Genomic DNA, 15,361 nt, shown 5'->3' with positions numbered 1-15,361 from the left:
TCTCTTTTCTATCTTAACTGAGTGACAGAGCTCTTGCCATTTAAAAAAACGGAGAGAATTGTCTAAGTGTGCGCTCTTCTGCATATGAACTCTCTTTTCTATCTTAAGTGACAGAGCTCTTGCCATATAAAAAAACGGAGAGAGGAACAAGTGAATTCTGAATTTCTGATCCGTTCCATTTTCTTGACAAATGATAAGTGAGAAACAAGAGGGCTGGATTTTTTAGCCGCAAGGAGCACACACTAACACACCATATATTGGATTGATAGAGCTACTAAGAAAGCTCATTTAGCTTACGGTTACAACGCTGAAATAGCTATAGGCATTGAAATATACTGAAACGGAAGTTGCAACGACTCTAGATAATTCAATAGGCAGACTCTACATATAGATTACTGATGGGATCTGAAGGCTCCGGCTATGACGCTCCTTCAATCTTGAGATTCTCAACATGGGCTTCAGCTTGTTTCGTTTGTCTGCTCATGCATGCATGGTCCTGAAAGCCAGCCAGAGTCATATGTTAACATAGCATGCAACCTCACCCTGAGAATACATTTTCTTTCTTTAAATGATGATGCTGTGTATTTTAGCTCCTGCAAAAGTCATGTCGGAACTTTCAAACGTGGCAGTACCATGATTTATTTTCTCGGAGACAATGCACACTATCTTATATCCATAATCCATACATGTAATTAAAGTTTGACACGGTGTATTTGACAACAGAAAAGAGACTTACACTTAATTAAATAGCACAGGCCGGTGCTAGCTGATCGTGCTCAAGAGAGCTGGTCCGTCGGCGGCGGGGATGTGTAGTAGCGCAGAGGTGGTGTCGTCGGCGACGGCGACGGCACGGCACCGTTCGGAGGTGGTGGGGTGTGGAGAGGCGGCTGTGGAGATTTCGCATGGGGGACATTTGGATGCAGGTGTTCCGGAGCATTTGGAGGCAATAATGGTGGAGAGTACAGGCCGGCAGGTGGCGGCGAAGGTTGGTAGCTATACGGAGGTGGTGGATACTGGTAGGTAGGTGGAGAGTTGTAGTGGTATGGAGCCGCTGGTGACGACGATGGAAGAAGCGGCGACTTGTGGATGAGTGGAGGTGGAGGGTACTGGTAAGCTAGCGGTGGTGGAGGTACGTAGCTGTGCTGGTGGTGTTGTGGTGCTGGTGGAGAGTTGTAGTAGTAGTATGGAGGTGGTAGATACTTGCGGGGTTGTAGTACTGGAGACTCCGTGCCCTGTGGAGGTGGTGGAGTCTGGTAGCTATTGGGAAGCATGGACTGCTGCTGCTGGTAAGGCGGTGGCGAAATGTACTGGTACGCTGGGGATGGAAGCTGGTTAGCAGCAGGTGCTGCTGGTGGTGGTGCTGAATACTGATAAGGCAACGGCAACGGCAACGGCAACGGTGGTGGAGACCTGTGGGTAGCCGCCGGCACCGGAGGCGAGGGGTACTGGTGAGGGATGAGTGGTGGGGAGCTGTAGTAGGGATGAACCGGTGATGACGACTGCGTCTGTGGTTTCGATGAACAGCCAAACGCGTTCTTGGACGCGAACGCCATTATCTGGTTCGCTTTGAAGACCACCTCCTCGCTTGATCGGGAGTAGACGCTGAGCCCTGACAGGTTTAGCTCGATCGGCACGTTGCAGTCCGATCCTCCTGGCGCTCCGTGTAGCTCGACCTTACACGAGTCAGCAGCCCCGTAGTTGCTGCTGCTGCTGCTACTAATCGGCAGTCCCTTGAGGACCACGCTGTATTTGCCGTTGCTTCTGGTGTAGCCGAATGCCACTAGCGCTTGGTCATCTGCCTGGCAAGTAACCTTCACCATGGCTCCTGCATCCAGATCGTTGTGTTGTGAACACAGACAAACATGAAACTCAGAAGGACATTCAGGGATAATATGCTGAAAATCAGAAGGCCAGACGACATCTTCCAGCTGACTGCATTAGCACGGTGGGATCGTAAAGAGCAGGGGCAGGCACGAAGTTTCACCTTGCAGGTGCTTCTTCCCATGCGATTCATCTGGGTGCGCCTCATCGAAGCATCTGTAGCAGTACACCTTCCCTACCACCTTGATAACAGGATCGTACGCTGGGGATGATACGGAGACAGACGGTGGAGGAGCAAAGCTGCTCGCCCCCACGCTGCGCACCGCAGAAGTGACGAACAGCATGGTGAAGACCAGCCACAGGTGACCCTCTGCTGGCTGGCCTCTCGTGCTCATCTTCATAGCTAGACCGTGCTTTGCCGAGCGGGAGAAGGAGAGGATGTGGATGGTTTTGGCCTCAAAATGTTGATGGCTATTTATATTGCTGCCGATGCCCATGGTTGCAGCGAGGTTTGAGGGATCGAGAGCAGGTAGGGGATGGAGTGAAGTGGGTGGTCAACACTATCATGCTCTAGTTGCTTGTAATTCTGCACCTTTATATTGCATAACAAAGTCCATCTCATGATTCTAAAAGGGTTCAGGGTTTTAAATTCTTCTCGTAGTGTGGATTGGATGAGAAATGGTGTTTTTATGCTGGCATACAGATATGCCTATGTTAGTTTTTCACTGCTATGCAGAAATCCGACAAGGGGAAAGAAAAAAAACCCGACAGGATTTCGTCGTGTGTCGTCCATTCAGAAGAAAATATGCTATATTATCACATAACGACTCAAGCCCAGCAGTTTCAGGGATGGAACATGTCAATGTTTGACACTCAGCATTTGTGGCAGGGGGCACAAAAAAATTTAGTAGAGATGTTTGTTACTTACTAGAGATCAAGGAAGCTAACCGCTTCATATTTCAGATTTCACCCTGTCAAAAGGTCTGCATGAAATGGTGTGTGTGTGGCCTCAACTGCTCTGCTAAAAAAAGAGCCCACTGACCGCACAGGGCGCCGCTCTTGGTCAGCTAGAATGGTCTAGGGTAATAGATTCGTCCTGCTCCATCTCCATGCAATGCAAGAGAGTAGGTTAAACTAACAAATGATCGTTCGTTTACTTGCCCGTTTGTTTCATTTGCTCGCACTTAATTAACCTGTGCTTGTCCATCCTGCGGTCTCTTTTCGAGGTGGGTAGCTCTGTCTTTTGTTTGGTGCCAAAAAGAAATGGGGTGCATGATTGCATCTGGTTTGGTCGGTGGGAGCCAGTTCAGGCGAACAGATTGGGCCCAATCTACCCGATGCATTGAACCGGGCCCATGACTTCTATCTAAAAGGAGAGGGCACTGAACGCGGAAACAGTCGGAGAGCATGAAGGAGAACGACTATGAACAGGATAAAATGGAACCAGCAAAAGCAATGAATGAACTATTGCGCATCTCCCTGCTTCAGTTTGATCTCTAGAATGGAAACACTAGACCATTAAGGTGCCATCATTTTCACCTCGTGTCAGCTCATCCACCCTAGCTACCATTTACAAGCAAGCTTGCCGGTTCAATTTCCTACCCATCCCATTTAAACATGGCTTTTGGTTAATACTGCTACTCGGTATCCATCTTCTGAACCTGAACCCCAAAATGGCAGCAAGTGAAGGTACCGTCATCATGGAGAAAACCCCGTGCATGCGTGGCACTCTTCACAAGCCATCACCCTACCCTTCAGAAGAAACCCTAGCTTTCCTTCCAGCTACAAATTGAGAACTTAAAACATATGACAAGTAACAACTTACTGGTAACAACTCCATGAAGAACCCTAAGTGTTGTTACTTATGTCAGTGTACGTTTTACGACGCATCGATCGGTTCGGATTCGGAGAGCCAGGCCGGCCCGCGTAGCTTAAGTGTCGTTCCAGACACTGAAGAGCTGCGCGCCGCCATGGCCGACGTCGGCGGCAATGTTGTCGTTGCTGCTTGCTGCTGCCGCCGCGGCTGCAGAGACGACGGTCCCCCATGCAGACATCCTTCCGCCACCATTGTTCTCCGCGTTCACCAGGTAGCTCTCGTACCCCATCTGAGCAGCCTGCTTGGCTTCGTCGTAGGCCCGTGCATGCATCTGCTCGTGGCTCACCATTGCCGATGTAGTGGTTGCTCCGGCAGCGCTCATCGGCATCATGTAGCCACCGCCGCTGCCAACGGCGCTGGCGCCGTTGCTATCGCCGACCCCGCCGTTGTAGACGACGGAGTTGGAGCCGGTGCTGTGCTCGAGCGACGCACTGTCGATGCTAGCCAGGCCGTGCATCGCAGCTGCGGCGGCGGCCTGCTGCCCTGCCGAGAAAAAGTCGTGCGCGCCGGCCGCGCCCAGGTTCAAGTGGTGGAGGTCCTGCAGGCTGTGCGCGGCCGCGATCACCGCGTGGTCCTGCTCCTGCTTGCACCACCCGCCGCCGCGCATTGGCTGCTGCGCGTACGGGTGGTACAGGCCTGTGGTGGCGGCGCCCGGCTGGAACGCGATGGTCGGCCAGGCGGCGCCGTGGTAGTGCGCGCCGTACGCCGCCGCTAGGGCTCCGCCGTCGCCGAGCTGCGAGGCGATGCGGCCGACGTCGTAGCTCACCACGCCGGCGTGGTGGTGCTGCGCGGACGCTGCGGCCTCGGCCTCCTTGAGACGCTTGGCGGCGCTGCCGATGGGGAGGGCGCTGCTGTCCAGGATGCTCTTCACGTCGTAGCGGCTCATGTCGAAGTTGGTGACGGCGTTGAGGCCGCGGAACTTGATCGCCGCGATGTCGTACGCCTCCGCTGCCTCCTCCTGGGTGCCTGCATCCACGACGGAAGGTTGCACTCGGCTTCGTCAGTTCAAATATTCCGAGAACGAGCGTTTCGCTTTCGTCGTGCACGGTGCATGCATGCATGCATGGTATCCTGGGTGGCATACCCATGTATGCATGAACAGTTGTGGCTTAATTGGAAGAATCTTTTGGATGCTGTAGCCTAATTAGTTTATTAGTAAATGCTGGAACTTTGTTTATTAGTCTGCTGCTGCCAGTGCATGCTCGTTTTGTTTTTCTTAATCAGGCATGGTACTATTTTGACCTGATGCACGGGTGAATGGGAGACAACAATATAACCAGACATGGGATCAGGTTTGAAAAAAGCCACTTGAGGAGCATGCACTAAGCAATGTACTACTGCAATGCAACTTTGCATGACTTAATGCGATGGTCACATTTTTAATAGTCATCATGCATACCAAACAACCATATGCAGCTGGTCTACAAATGTGTACTATCAGCTGGAACACTTGCTTTCTCATTGCGTTGAGATTGTGTTAGTTGACTGTAACTTGCTTGTATATGTGGTGAATTTAAATATACAATGCAAAAACATATTTGTTTGCTACTTACTGAAGGTGCCCAAGTAAAGATCCTTGTTCCCTGCAACTCGTCCAATCCGTGCTTGCCATCTTCCATGTTGGTGATGCCTATAATTACAGACAGTTCAAGTAAAACACCATGCACACATTTTCAATCCATGCATGCATCTGCCACATCAACCCAAGTGTATGTGTGTTTGTTGATGTTCCTAGCTATTATATATGGATTCATACCTAGTCACTCCCCTGTAAATGGATGCACCTCTGGAGAAACCACTGCTCTTCCTGCATTCATATACAGTGGTCTAATAAGATCAAATATGCAGTTGACCTCGCTCAAAATTTAACAAAGAGCAGCAGATTTTATTCAGTAGAGTTGGTACTGATTAATCAATGCTGTTAGACCGACCTTCTCAGAGACGCTACAAACTCCTGCCTTGTCATGTGCTTCATGTCCTCGAGCTCCTTTTCGTAGTTACTCACCTGGAAATACAAAAAAACGACTTTAAGTACAATTTCAGTAATGTCCATTTTTTTAGAAAATAAAAGAGAGACCTCCCGCTAATGCACTCCGCACACAGCGTTTACTTTACTATAGAACCTTCACTCCAGATCACTAGCTAATGTACAGCATTTGATACATATTTGTAGGCCATAACGAGATATGAACTTCAGTAAAGTAAAACCGCATCCTACATATACATACTGGAAAATTTGTTGTTGTTGTGGCACCCCAGTACTTCAGAGCAGCAAGATCATAAGCCCTAGCAGCTTTCTCCTCTTTATCATAGCCACCTATCAATGGTACAAGATTAAAAAAAAAGAGTCGAGTGAGATTTGAGATGAAAAAGAATATGGTTATAGGGAGAAACGAACTGCATTAAGTAGTTGAAGAGAAATCGCGTACCTAAATAGACTGTTGATTTAAGATTTGATTTCAATCCCACAAATCATTGCGCCGAATCCAAAATTGATAGTGTGAAGCAATGTCAGTTAACAATAACAACATCATTGGTGAAATATAAAACTTACAGAAAAAGCATATTTAATGACAGTATGTTGCATTATATTTGTATACCTTGACGACCCTTACGAGTTTGTCCTTCCCTTCTGCAACTGTTATCCCAAAGATGTGCCTCATATCTCCCAGTCCATCTATGCCTAAAATAATTGAAAAGTGGTAGCTTTTTTGTTAATTGTCTACTACTATACCACAACCATGCCCAATACAATGGTACTCCTAATAATCAGCGAGATCCCCAAAGGCTAAACATTGGCCTACTCATTTGATTCGATCGGAACTATGTCTAGATGCAATCAAATCTATCATGACAGTTCCTTGGATTACCAATGGCTTTTCAAAATTTCATGATTACTTGATTCATCCACCCCCTTACCTTGTCACGCCACGGTAAATCGACGTGCGCTGCCCGAACGTGTCCACCGTCTTCCTTGCCGTGTTGTCAGCCGACGCGCCGCCGCTGCCACCCGTGTCCGTGCTCACGGCTACTAGAGCACCGGCAACACCGCTGCCACCGCTATCCTCCTTCGGCGCCGTGACGACGACGGCACCACCCTGTGCTGACGTCGATACACTCTCGGGCGCCCGTGCGCGCTCTCCAGCGAGAAGTGGCATGCCAGCAGCGCCTTGGGTCGTCCCCGCCATGTTCATGGACAAAGAGAGCCCCTGCGCGCCCTCAGCCGCCGCCGCCCTCGGCTGCATGGGCGCCGGTTGGCTCCGCAGCCAGTTCTTGATCATGGACAGCCCGATGCCGCCGCCGTTGGCACTGGCAGCGCCAGCGACACCGTTAGCGGCGGCCGCGCTGAGCATGGAACCGCCGTCGTGGACACCGGCCGAGGAGGCCACCATGACGGAGTCCGCGAAGTGGAGCGCGGAGCTGGTGGGCTGGTACAGCTGGTGATGGTAGCCGGTGCTAGCAGCTGAGCTCGCGTAGCAAACTGTGCTGCTAGTGCTGGGTATCAAGTTGCAGTTGGACTTGTGATGCTGCTCGGAGAAGGAGATGCCGCCGAGGAAGTCCTCCAGCTTCGGCTCCGCGACGAGCGCCGAAAGCTCTGATCCCCTCATGCTCCAATCTGAAAGAACAAACGACATTTCATGCTAGCCTCAATAAGTATTCGTACCACAAACTGCAGAAGATATATATGAGCACTTATTTATGCACGTATGTCGCCAGATAGATAGATGCTACCTTGGGGGATGTTGAAGCAGACATCGCCGGAGACATGGTCGGCGGTGGCGGCCGAGATGAGCGTGGAGTCCGTCGTCTGGGAGGGCGGCAGCTCCTGCGGGGAGAGGGAGAAAGCGAGCCAGTTGTTCACAGTGGCCATGGTAGATTATCTGAAAGTGCAGCAATTAATCTGCCCCTAATGGTAGCGGCTTGAGTTTCTTCTTAGAATGATTCGAGGAAGTGAGGGGATCAGGAAGCCATTTTGGACAGTGCAAAGGTTAGGGAAGAGAAGTCAAGCAGAGAGTTTTGGGGTATTCAGCAAACAGTAGTGCTGATACTGATAGATATTTATACAACTGGTACACTCCAGAAGATTAGTGGCACTATGTGATAGCGAGATACTCTATACTTACTATATGTAATCTATATATAGACTGATGGAGAGTATGATATATATATTAGGAATAGTTTGGGAACTCGAATTTTATAAGAGATTCCTAATTTCCGAAGGAAAAATAAACTATTTTTTTTGGAAAAATAAAATTCCTTAGAAAACCAGGGTTCCCAAACTAGCCCTTAGTATGTATTACACCGGTTTTCTTTTCTAAGAAAATTAGTTTATTTGTGCATACATACATATATATAGTGGAACTTTTTTTAGCAAGAAAAATTGGCAGTACTATATGTGTGCCCATATATGAGTACCTAATGATGACAAAATGGAGAGTATAATAAAAAAAAGTTGTAGTATGATTTAACGGAACATAAACCACTTCTTTTTCTTCTGCTTTCTAGGGAAGTCTCCACTATACTTTGTCTCATTTTCCTCAAAACATGTCTATATGTGTGCCCATATATGAGTACCTGATGATGTATCTGCGCATGCATGTACATGTACTACTAAAGTGGCGACCTTTTACTCGATAATAGTATACGTTGTCACGGCCATTTGACTGGCAGGTTGCTGTCAAGAACGATTAAGAAATCGAACCCATCTTGGAAGAAGGAAAAAAAAGAAATGACACGAGATCTAAGTTTTGTTCTATTTGTCTAGAATCTCAATTAGTAAGCAGATGTTCTGGTAGGATTTTTTTTTTCAATTGTATGATAGATGCACATGCACGCACACGGGTACAGTACACCAGTGCCTGGACATTTATGCACATCCAGTTGACATATGCATGCATGTATACGCTTCTTCAACTGTATATTACAGCATCAAGCTGCCCCAGCTACGAGCCAAAACACTGTTCAAGCCTGCTGAAATAAGCATATGAGCAATTACTCCTGGTATGGTCTAGGCCTCTCCTTAATTATATTAACCCTAACGCATTCACAGTCACATGCAGAAGCTGAACATGTATCTGATATGGGTTTTTCACAAAATCCTAGGTTCGCCCTTCCTAGCTCCATTATCTCACCATCTAACACAAGTACTACAATCATTATATATATACCGTGTAATATTTCACACAATCATTCCAAAACTCCAGTCATGATCAAGATTTAGCTAGAACTAAAGAATTCCTACCCTAGCTATCGTAAAATAATGAAATGGTCTGTATCCAAATGCATATGATACTGTGTGAGATAGGAAAAATTCTTTCAATGCAATCGATAGTCAGTCAATACTCTCAATGGAGTATTGTAGATGGTGCACGACAATCCCTACTTGCAATGCATGCTTCAAAAAAAAAGGGAAAGAAATACTACACTATAATTTGCTTCAAAAGATGAATTGAAGGGTCGACACTCGACAGGCAGAAAAGATGAAAAGACGAGGACCAAGTTCATGCATGCTGGACGGAGAGTACGTGCCACCTGCATCCTAGAAGAGGACACGAACCCTTGTCTTCCGGCCATAGAAAAGCTTGGCGTTCCCAAGCAAGTCCATCGTCTAGCTTCAACGCCGCGCATGGAGAAGTGAGCAAAAAACACCCTAAAAACCTCGCATAGGATCCTCCAGGACGAATTGTTAACAAGGCCGGGTGCTCTCTCTCTCTCTCGGACGCCAGGCTAGTACAGAAGAACTAATCCTTTTTTAATCTCTCTTTACGGGGGGAGGAGAAGTGGAGGTTAAGATAGGGGCCTTGTGTGTTTTTATCTCGGTAACTGCACCGCTAGCTGGGCCTCCCCCTCCCCTCGCCTAAAACTTTGACCGTCAAACCTAGAGAGGTCTACTGGAGAGGGTTTCAAACTAATAGAGGGCAGTAGTAATTAAATGCAGTTACCTGTTCATACTTACGCGGTGAAGGCTGGTTACTTTAATTTTAACCGGAGTTCACACACTGTTCAGTTGATTAACCTAGCTTCGTGCGCATGCATGGAGTTTTTCGGTAGTGTGTGAATGTATTCACCTTGGATTTGAGACTGCTGATGGTATGGCCTTGTCAATAAGTGATGATGAAAACTAGCTAGGATAAGTAGCACTTTTAGTTTTTCCGCCCTGCCTCTTTCCTCTGTAAAGCTGTAAACTAGCTAGTACAAACCAATTAGGCCCCATTCTGAATTTTTCATGTGAATTTGTAGAGGAGGCCATGTTCACTCCAAGGAATACTCGATCATATCGGCTTTCCTTCTTGCGAGTTCAAACTTGGCTCGTACGTATAATAACGCTGATTTTTTTTCTCATCATGAAATATAAAATCATACGTATAAAACCGTTAGGGAATAGAGACGTACTTAGCGATGGAGCTCTCACTACCGGAATTCGAGGCTTTGCCGAGTGTGGGCTTCTTTGCCGAGTGCCTTTTGTCGGGCACTCGGCAAAGAAAGCTTTGCTGAGTGCCGCACTCGGTACAGTTAGGCACTCGGCAAATCGTGCTTTGCCGAGAGCTGAACACTCGGCATAGAACGACACTCGGCAAAGACAACTTTGCCGAGTGTCAAACACTCGGCAAAGGGGGCTCTCGGCAAACGGCCGTCAGCGGCCGTCCCAAAGCTGACGGCCGTTAGTCTTTGCCGAGTGTCAGCCGTTGGCTCTCGGCAAAGAGGTTCTGTACCGAGTGTCACATAGCAGGCACTCGGCAAAACATACTTTGCCGAGTGCCATCTCTGGACACTCGGCAAAGTATATTTTTATTTTTTTTATTTTGTCTCTCGAAATTTTTGTGGTGTGTTCCTACACTATGTAGACCTACATGTATCATTTGTGGACAATTTTAACAGAGTTTTCAATCGTTAGTAGATTTAGTTCGTTTATTTGAATTTCTTCGGAAAATTTAGATTTGAACTGTAGGTCACTCGAAACTTGGAAAATCGTGCATGCAAAAATGATATTCATGTTACTTAGCATAAGTTACGACCGATTCCAGGAGAGGACCGGAAACTTCGAGCAACATGCTCACTAAACATGGCCGTGAACTTGCCATACACATGTTTAAAAATTGTATAAAACACAAACAAAGTCAGAAAATCCTGAAACTTGTTCACGTGTCATGATATCATATGTACAGGCTGCGATAAAAATTTTAGAATGTTTGGAGAAAGTTGTGGGACACTATGTGTAGAAACCTAAGAGAACTACACATGAAACTTCGAGGCTTCCATTGCAGAGGCATACATACTGGAGGAGGTGTCAAACTTCACAACAACTTACTATGGTGACAAACTGCCGAGCGTGCATAATCCACCCCCTCGTTACAATGATGGCGACAATGAATCGAACCTCAGCATTTTTCGAGGGCAACTCGGAAGCGCAAGTGGTTCGACCACCAAGACCCTGAGACATGAAGAGTGGCGCCATATCATGCTATATGTATTGACCAACCTTGAAGAGGTGATGCCATACATGGAGCAATTTCTTCATGAATTCTGGCGTCGATCAAGGGACCCAACTCCACAGGAATATGATACCCTTCTTCGAAAGGGTGCGGGAAATGGATTGCCCGATTTCATTTCCTGGTTTAAACGTAAGGTACGTGCTTAGTTTGTCATTTGAAGTTGCTCTTACGTGCGAATAATATAACAATCTAGCGTGTTTGAACTTGCAGGGCCAAAGAGAGTCGTCTATGAGTGCCGAGTTGAGACAAGTAGCCAATGGCTTTGCCTATAGGGTCAGGAAATTTTCTGGGTATGACGTCAATGGATACCGTTTTCGCACAACAAGCTACGACCAAAGCCGGCCCAATCGAAAAACCACGTGTTCTGGAGTCTATACGCCCGGGCTTGACGAGGTCGAGTATTATGGAAGAATTGAAGATATATATGAACTCAATTTTTATGGTTCCAAACCTTTTACTCCAGTGATATTCAAATGTCATTGGTTTGACCCTGAAGTTACGAGACGGACACATTCTAATCTTGGGCTAGTCGAAATTCGACAGGATTCCACCTTACCAGGAGACGATGTCTATATTGTGGCCCAACAGGCCACACAAAGTGTATTATCTTCCATATGCGTGCCAAACGAAACAACATCTTAAGGGTTGGGATGTTGTGTATAAGGTATCACCGCACGCTAAATTACCTGTTCCAAACGATGAAGATTATAACTTAGACCCGGACACATATGACAGAGAGTTCTTCCAAGAAGATGGGCTCGAAGGGCAATTTGAGATAGACTTAACCGAAGCGATCGGAATGGAAGTAGATATTGAAATGGTTGTTGATGACGAGGATGATGAGGTGCAAAACGAGAATGACTTAGAAATACTTGAAGGCAATGCCAATGAAGAAATTGCGCCTTCAGATGATGTCGACTATGAAATGGTTGATAGTGATGATGACACTTATGATCCGGCTAACCCGGACACATATGAAGATTATTTTTAATCGATGTAATGCTATATTTCATTTATTTTAATCGATGAAATTGCGCCTTCTGTGATGTGCTTGATATATAATGTGATGTGAATGATATATATCTTTTGTTTGTTTGGATGGAACAACAAAAGCAAATAAAAAAGGGACATCCTGGTCACTTTGCCGAGTGTAACACTCGGCAAAGGGTTGCTTTGCCGAGTGCTATGACCATGGCACTCGGCAAAGAAGGAAACCTGGGAACCGGTAAAGACATCTTTGCCGAGTGCTGACAGTGGCACTCGGCAAAGAAGGAAACCTGGGAACCGGCAAAGACATCTTTGCCGAGTGCTTTTGCCAAGGCACTCGGCAAAGATACTGGCAAAGGGGCCCACTGGAGGGTTCTTTGCCGAGTGCCAGGACACCAGACACTCGGCAAAGAAACCTCCTTTGCCGAGTGCCTACTAGGGCTCTCGGCACAAGGACTGGCTGTGGGGTCCACTGGACCAGTCTTTGTCGAGTGTCGCCGTAGGCACTCGGCAAAGGATCCGTCACCGTTACTTGGCGCCGTGACGGTGACTTTTCTTTGCCGAGTGCCAAATGGCACTCGGCAAAGACTTTGCCGAGTGCCCGACAAAAAGTACTCGGCAAAGAAGCTGTTGCCGATGTACAGTTCGCCGAGCGTTCTTTGTCGAGTGTTACACTCGGCAAAGCCTTTGCCGAGTGTAAAATAGCCTTTGCCGTGTGTTTAGAACACACGGCAAAGGAGCTGATTCCGGTAGTGTCTTGTTGGTACGATATTGTCATACCTTGAGTTTGTCCGGTACCTACTACTATAGCTGTTTCAATTGCTAAAGTTGCGATAAACTATAATAATCCATTGTTTTATTAGACAATGTATATATGTCATGCCTTTATTTCTCACCTATCCTCCGCAACTGGATCTCTATAATATACTGGTGAACTTATACATATATAGTTAAGTTCAAGTTTAAAGTCGACTCAACATGTATAGATGGGACTTGTTTTTTTATATATAGTGAGAACTGTGGAGGAACCATTGTTTATCCATTATCCATGTTTTCTGATTATTGTCAACTCCAGGATATTTTGTTTTCGCGAGTTTCACTATTTTGCAACAAAAACATATAATTTCCTTCTGTCCTAAAACATTTGCAATTTTAAATTGTTTCAAGATCAAAACAAGCTAAACTTGACTTGAGTTTATAAAAAGAAGTATCAATGTGTTTAAAACACAAAGTATGCATTAGTATACTTACCACTACTACACACACAAATTTAATCAGATTTATCGTCTTTTCACATTCGATTTAACACTTTTAACTGCACATAACTAAACACAGGCGTGGTGTACGACAAGGGGACCCCTTTCTCCATTTCTTTTCATTTTAGCAATGGACCCTCTCCAGCGTATGATCGATAAGGCGGCTCAGGCTGGGCTACTGGGAAGCGTCCTGCCTAAAGGGGCAAAGCTTCGTTGTTCCCTATATGCAGATGATGCTGGGGTGTTTGTGAGAGCAGACAAGTCGGACCTCAAAGTTCTCAAAACGATTCTGGAAGTCTTTGAAGGTTGTTCAGGGCTAAAGATAAATTTTGATAAAACAGAAATCTTTTCAATTCGTTATCCTCAGTCGCTTTGGTCAAATCTTGCCGATGTGTTCCCGGGTAAATATGCTAACTTACCTGGAAAGTATCTTGGTCTTCCCCTCCACTTTAGGAAGATTAAAAGGATCTCCTTGCAACCGCTACTGGAAAAATCAACAACAGACTGGCCGGTTGGAAAGGCAGACTACTCTCTAAAGCAGGCAGAGAAACATTGGTTAAATCAGTATTAACAGCCCAACCGATTTATCATCTTACGGGTTTTCCAGTTCAAAAATGGCTGCTAAAGAAAATTGATAAGATAAGAAGAGGCTTTCTTTGGAAAGGAAACAACCCCGAAGCTTGCAGTGGAGGTCACTGTTTGATCAACTGGTCTACAACATGTCAGCCAAAGAACAAGGGGGGACTGGGCATTCTGAACCTAGAACGCTACGCAAAGGCTTTAAGAATCAGATGGCTGTGGATGCGTTGGAAGAACAGGGATAAGGCGTGGATTGGTTTGCAATCGCCATGCGACAAAATAGATGAAGAACTTTTCAATGCATCCACGGTGGTCAACGTTGGTAATGGGAGAACAACAAGTTTTTGGAAATCTAGTTGGATCCATGGTCAGGTTCCTAAGAATATAGCACCAATTCTGTTCAAGAAAGCAAGGAAGAAGAACATCTCAGTTTTTCATGCTCTTAGAGCCAATAGCTGGATTCAGCTATGTCTGCCATGCATACGAGAAGACGAAATAAAAGATTTTGTAACCCTATGGCAGGCTATCAGTAGCATGCAAGAACTTAATAACTTGGAGGATTCCATCTCTTGGAGATGGACGACTGATGGTCAGTACAGTGCAAGCAGCGCATATAACATTGGCCTTGTTTGTTTCGGCTTCTGGCAGCTTCTGGCCACCAAAAGCTGCTGCGGACTGCCAAACGTTCAGCTTTTTAGCCAGCTTCTATAAAATTTGTTGGGATAAAAAACATCCAAAATCAACATAAACACATAATCGGTCGAGTCGTTTGTAATAGTAGGAATCCGTTACTTTCTAGATCCTGAGCCCTATGAACAACTTTATCTTCTTCCACACGTAATCGTAATTATACTCAGATTCTCCCCACAGCCAGATTCTCTCCACAGCCAGATTTTCAGAAAAGCTGGTCAAAAAAAAGCTGAACCAAACAGGCACATTCAGTTCTCAACAAACTTCTGCACAATGAAAATATGTTCCATTTGGAAAGCAAAAACTGAACCCAAGTGTCGCTTCTTCGCTTGGACTCTTTTACACAACAGAGTGTTGATAGCAGAGAACCTTCAGAAAAGAGGATGGCCTCACAATCCTTCTTGTTGTCTCTGTAATTCGACCTTTGAAACGACGATTCATCTCTGCAAGGACTGCCCCTTCAGCAGGGAGGTGTGGGACAAAATCTTGTCTTGGACGATTCTTTTGTCCTTTAAGGGGATCTATGGCTCGGTGGAGAAATTTGAGAAGTAGGTGCAACAAGCCTTCGAGAAGATCCTTTGATGGCCTTATCATTTATTTTTGGTGGAGCATTTGGTTAGTGAGGAACAATAGAATCTTTCACAGTCAGCTTAGATCAG

The 15,361-nt window shown here is 46.2% G+C and overlaps 2 protein-coding genes across 2 annotated transcripts; both read right to left on the bottom strand.

Annotated features, from left to right (window-relative positions):
* Nucleotides 1-151: 151 nt before the first annotated feature.
* Nucleotides 152-2,369, bottom strand: LOC103650884 (extensin). The gene is made up of 3 exons (XM_008676475.2): nucleotides 1,985-2,369; nucleotides 737-1,825; nucleotides 152-496 (listed from the first exon to the last, which is right to left on the bottom strand). The coding sequence occupies exons 1-2, from the start codon at nucleotides 2,316-2,318 to the stop codon at nucleotides 777-779; spliced, it is 1,383 nt and encodes a 460-aa protein (XP_008674697.1). The 5' UTR covers nucleotides 2,319-2,369; the 3' UTR covers nucleotides 152-496; nucleotides 737-776.
* Nucleotides 2,370-3,261: 892 nt separating this feature from the next.
* On the bottom strand, nucleotides 3,262-7,810 carry LOC103650883 (AP2-like ethylene-responsive transcription factor BBM2). The gene is made up of 9 exons (XM_008676474.3): nucleotides 7,430-7,810; nucleotides 6,617-7,313; nucleotides 6,298-6,380; nucleotides 6,127-6,135; nucleotides 5,926-6,014; nucleotides 5,629-5,702; nucleotides 5,454-5,504; nucleotides 5,251-5,327; nucleotides 3,262-4,663 (listed from the first exon to the last, which is right to left on the bottom strand). Exons 1-9 carry the CDS (start codon nucleotides 7,566-7,568, stop codon nucleotides 3,753-3,755), a joined length of 2,130 nt encoding a protein of 709 aa, XP_008674696.1. The 5' UTR covers nucleotides 7,569-7,810; the 3' UTR covers nucleotides 3,262-3,752.
* Nucleotides 7,811-15,361: the final 7,551 nt, after the last annotated feature.

Source organism: Zea mays, chromosome 3, assembly GCF_902167145.1.
Source record: "Zea mays cultivar B73 chromosome 3, Zm-B73-REFERENCE-NAM-5.0, whole genome shotgun sequence".
NCBI classification, from domain to species: domain Eukaryota; kingdom Viridiplantae; phylum Streptophyta; class Magnoliopsida; order Poales; family Poaceae; genus Zea; species Zea mays.
Note: the sequence above shows the minus strand (reverse complement) of the source record. Positions and strands in the feature narration are given on the sequence as shown.

Excerpts from the sequence above, each read along its gene's own strand:
- LOC103650884 (XM_008676475.2), bottom strand. The coding sequence starts at position 2,318 with ATGGGCATCGGCAGCAATATAAATAGCCATCAACATTTTGAGGCCAAA. Across the intron at positions 1,826-1,984 it reads TGGGAAGAAGCACCTGCAAG|GAGCCATGGTGAAGGTTACT; the intron begins GTGAAACTTCGT and ends ATCTGGATGCAG.
- LOC103650883 (XM_008676474.3), bottom strand. The coding sequence starts at position 7,568 with ATGGCCACTGTGAACAACTGGCTCGCTTTCTCCCTCTCCCCGCAGGAG. Across the intron at positions 6,381-6,616 it reads ATTTACCGTGGCGTGACAAG|GCATAGATGGACTGGGAGAT; the intron begins GTAAGGGGGTGG and ends CAATTATTTTAG. Across the intron at positions 5,328-5,453 it reads ATTTACAGGGGAGTGACTAG|GCATCACCAACATGGAAGAT; the intron begins GTATGAATCCAT and ends CTGTAATTATAG.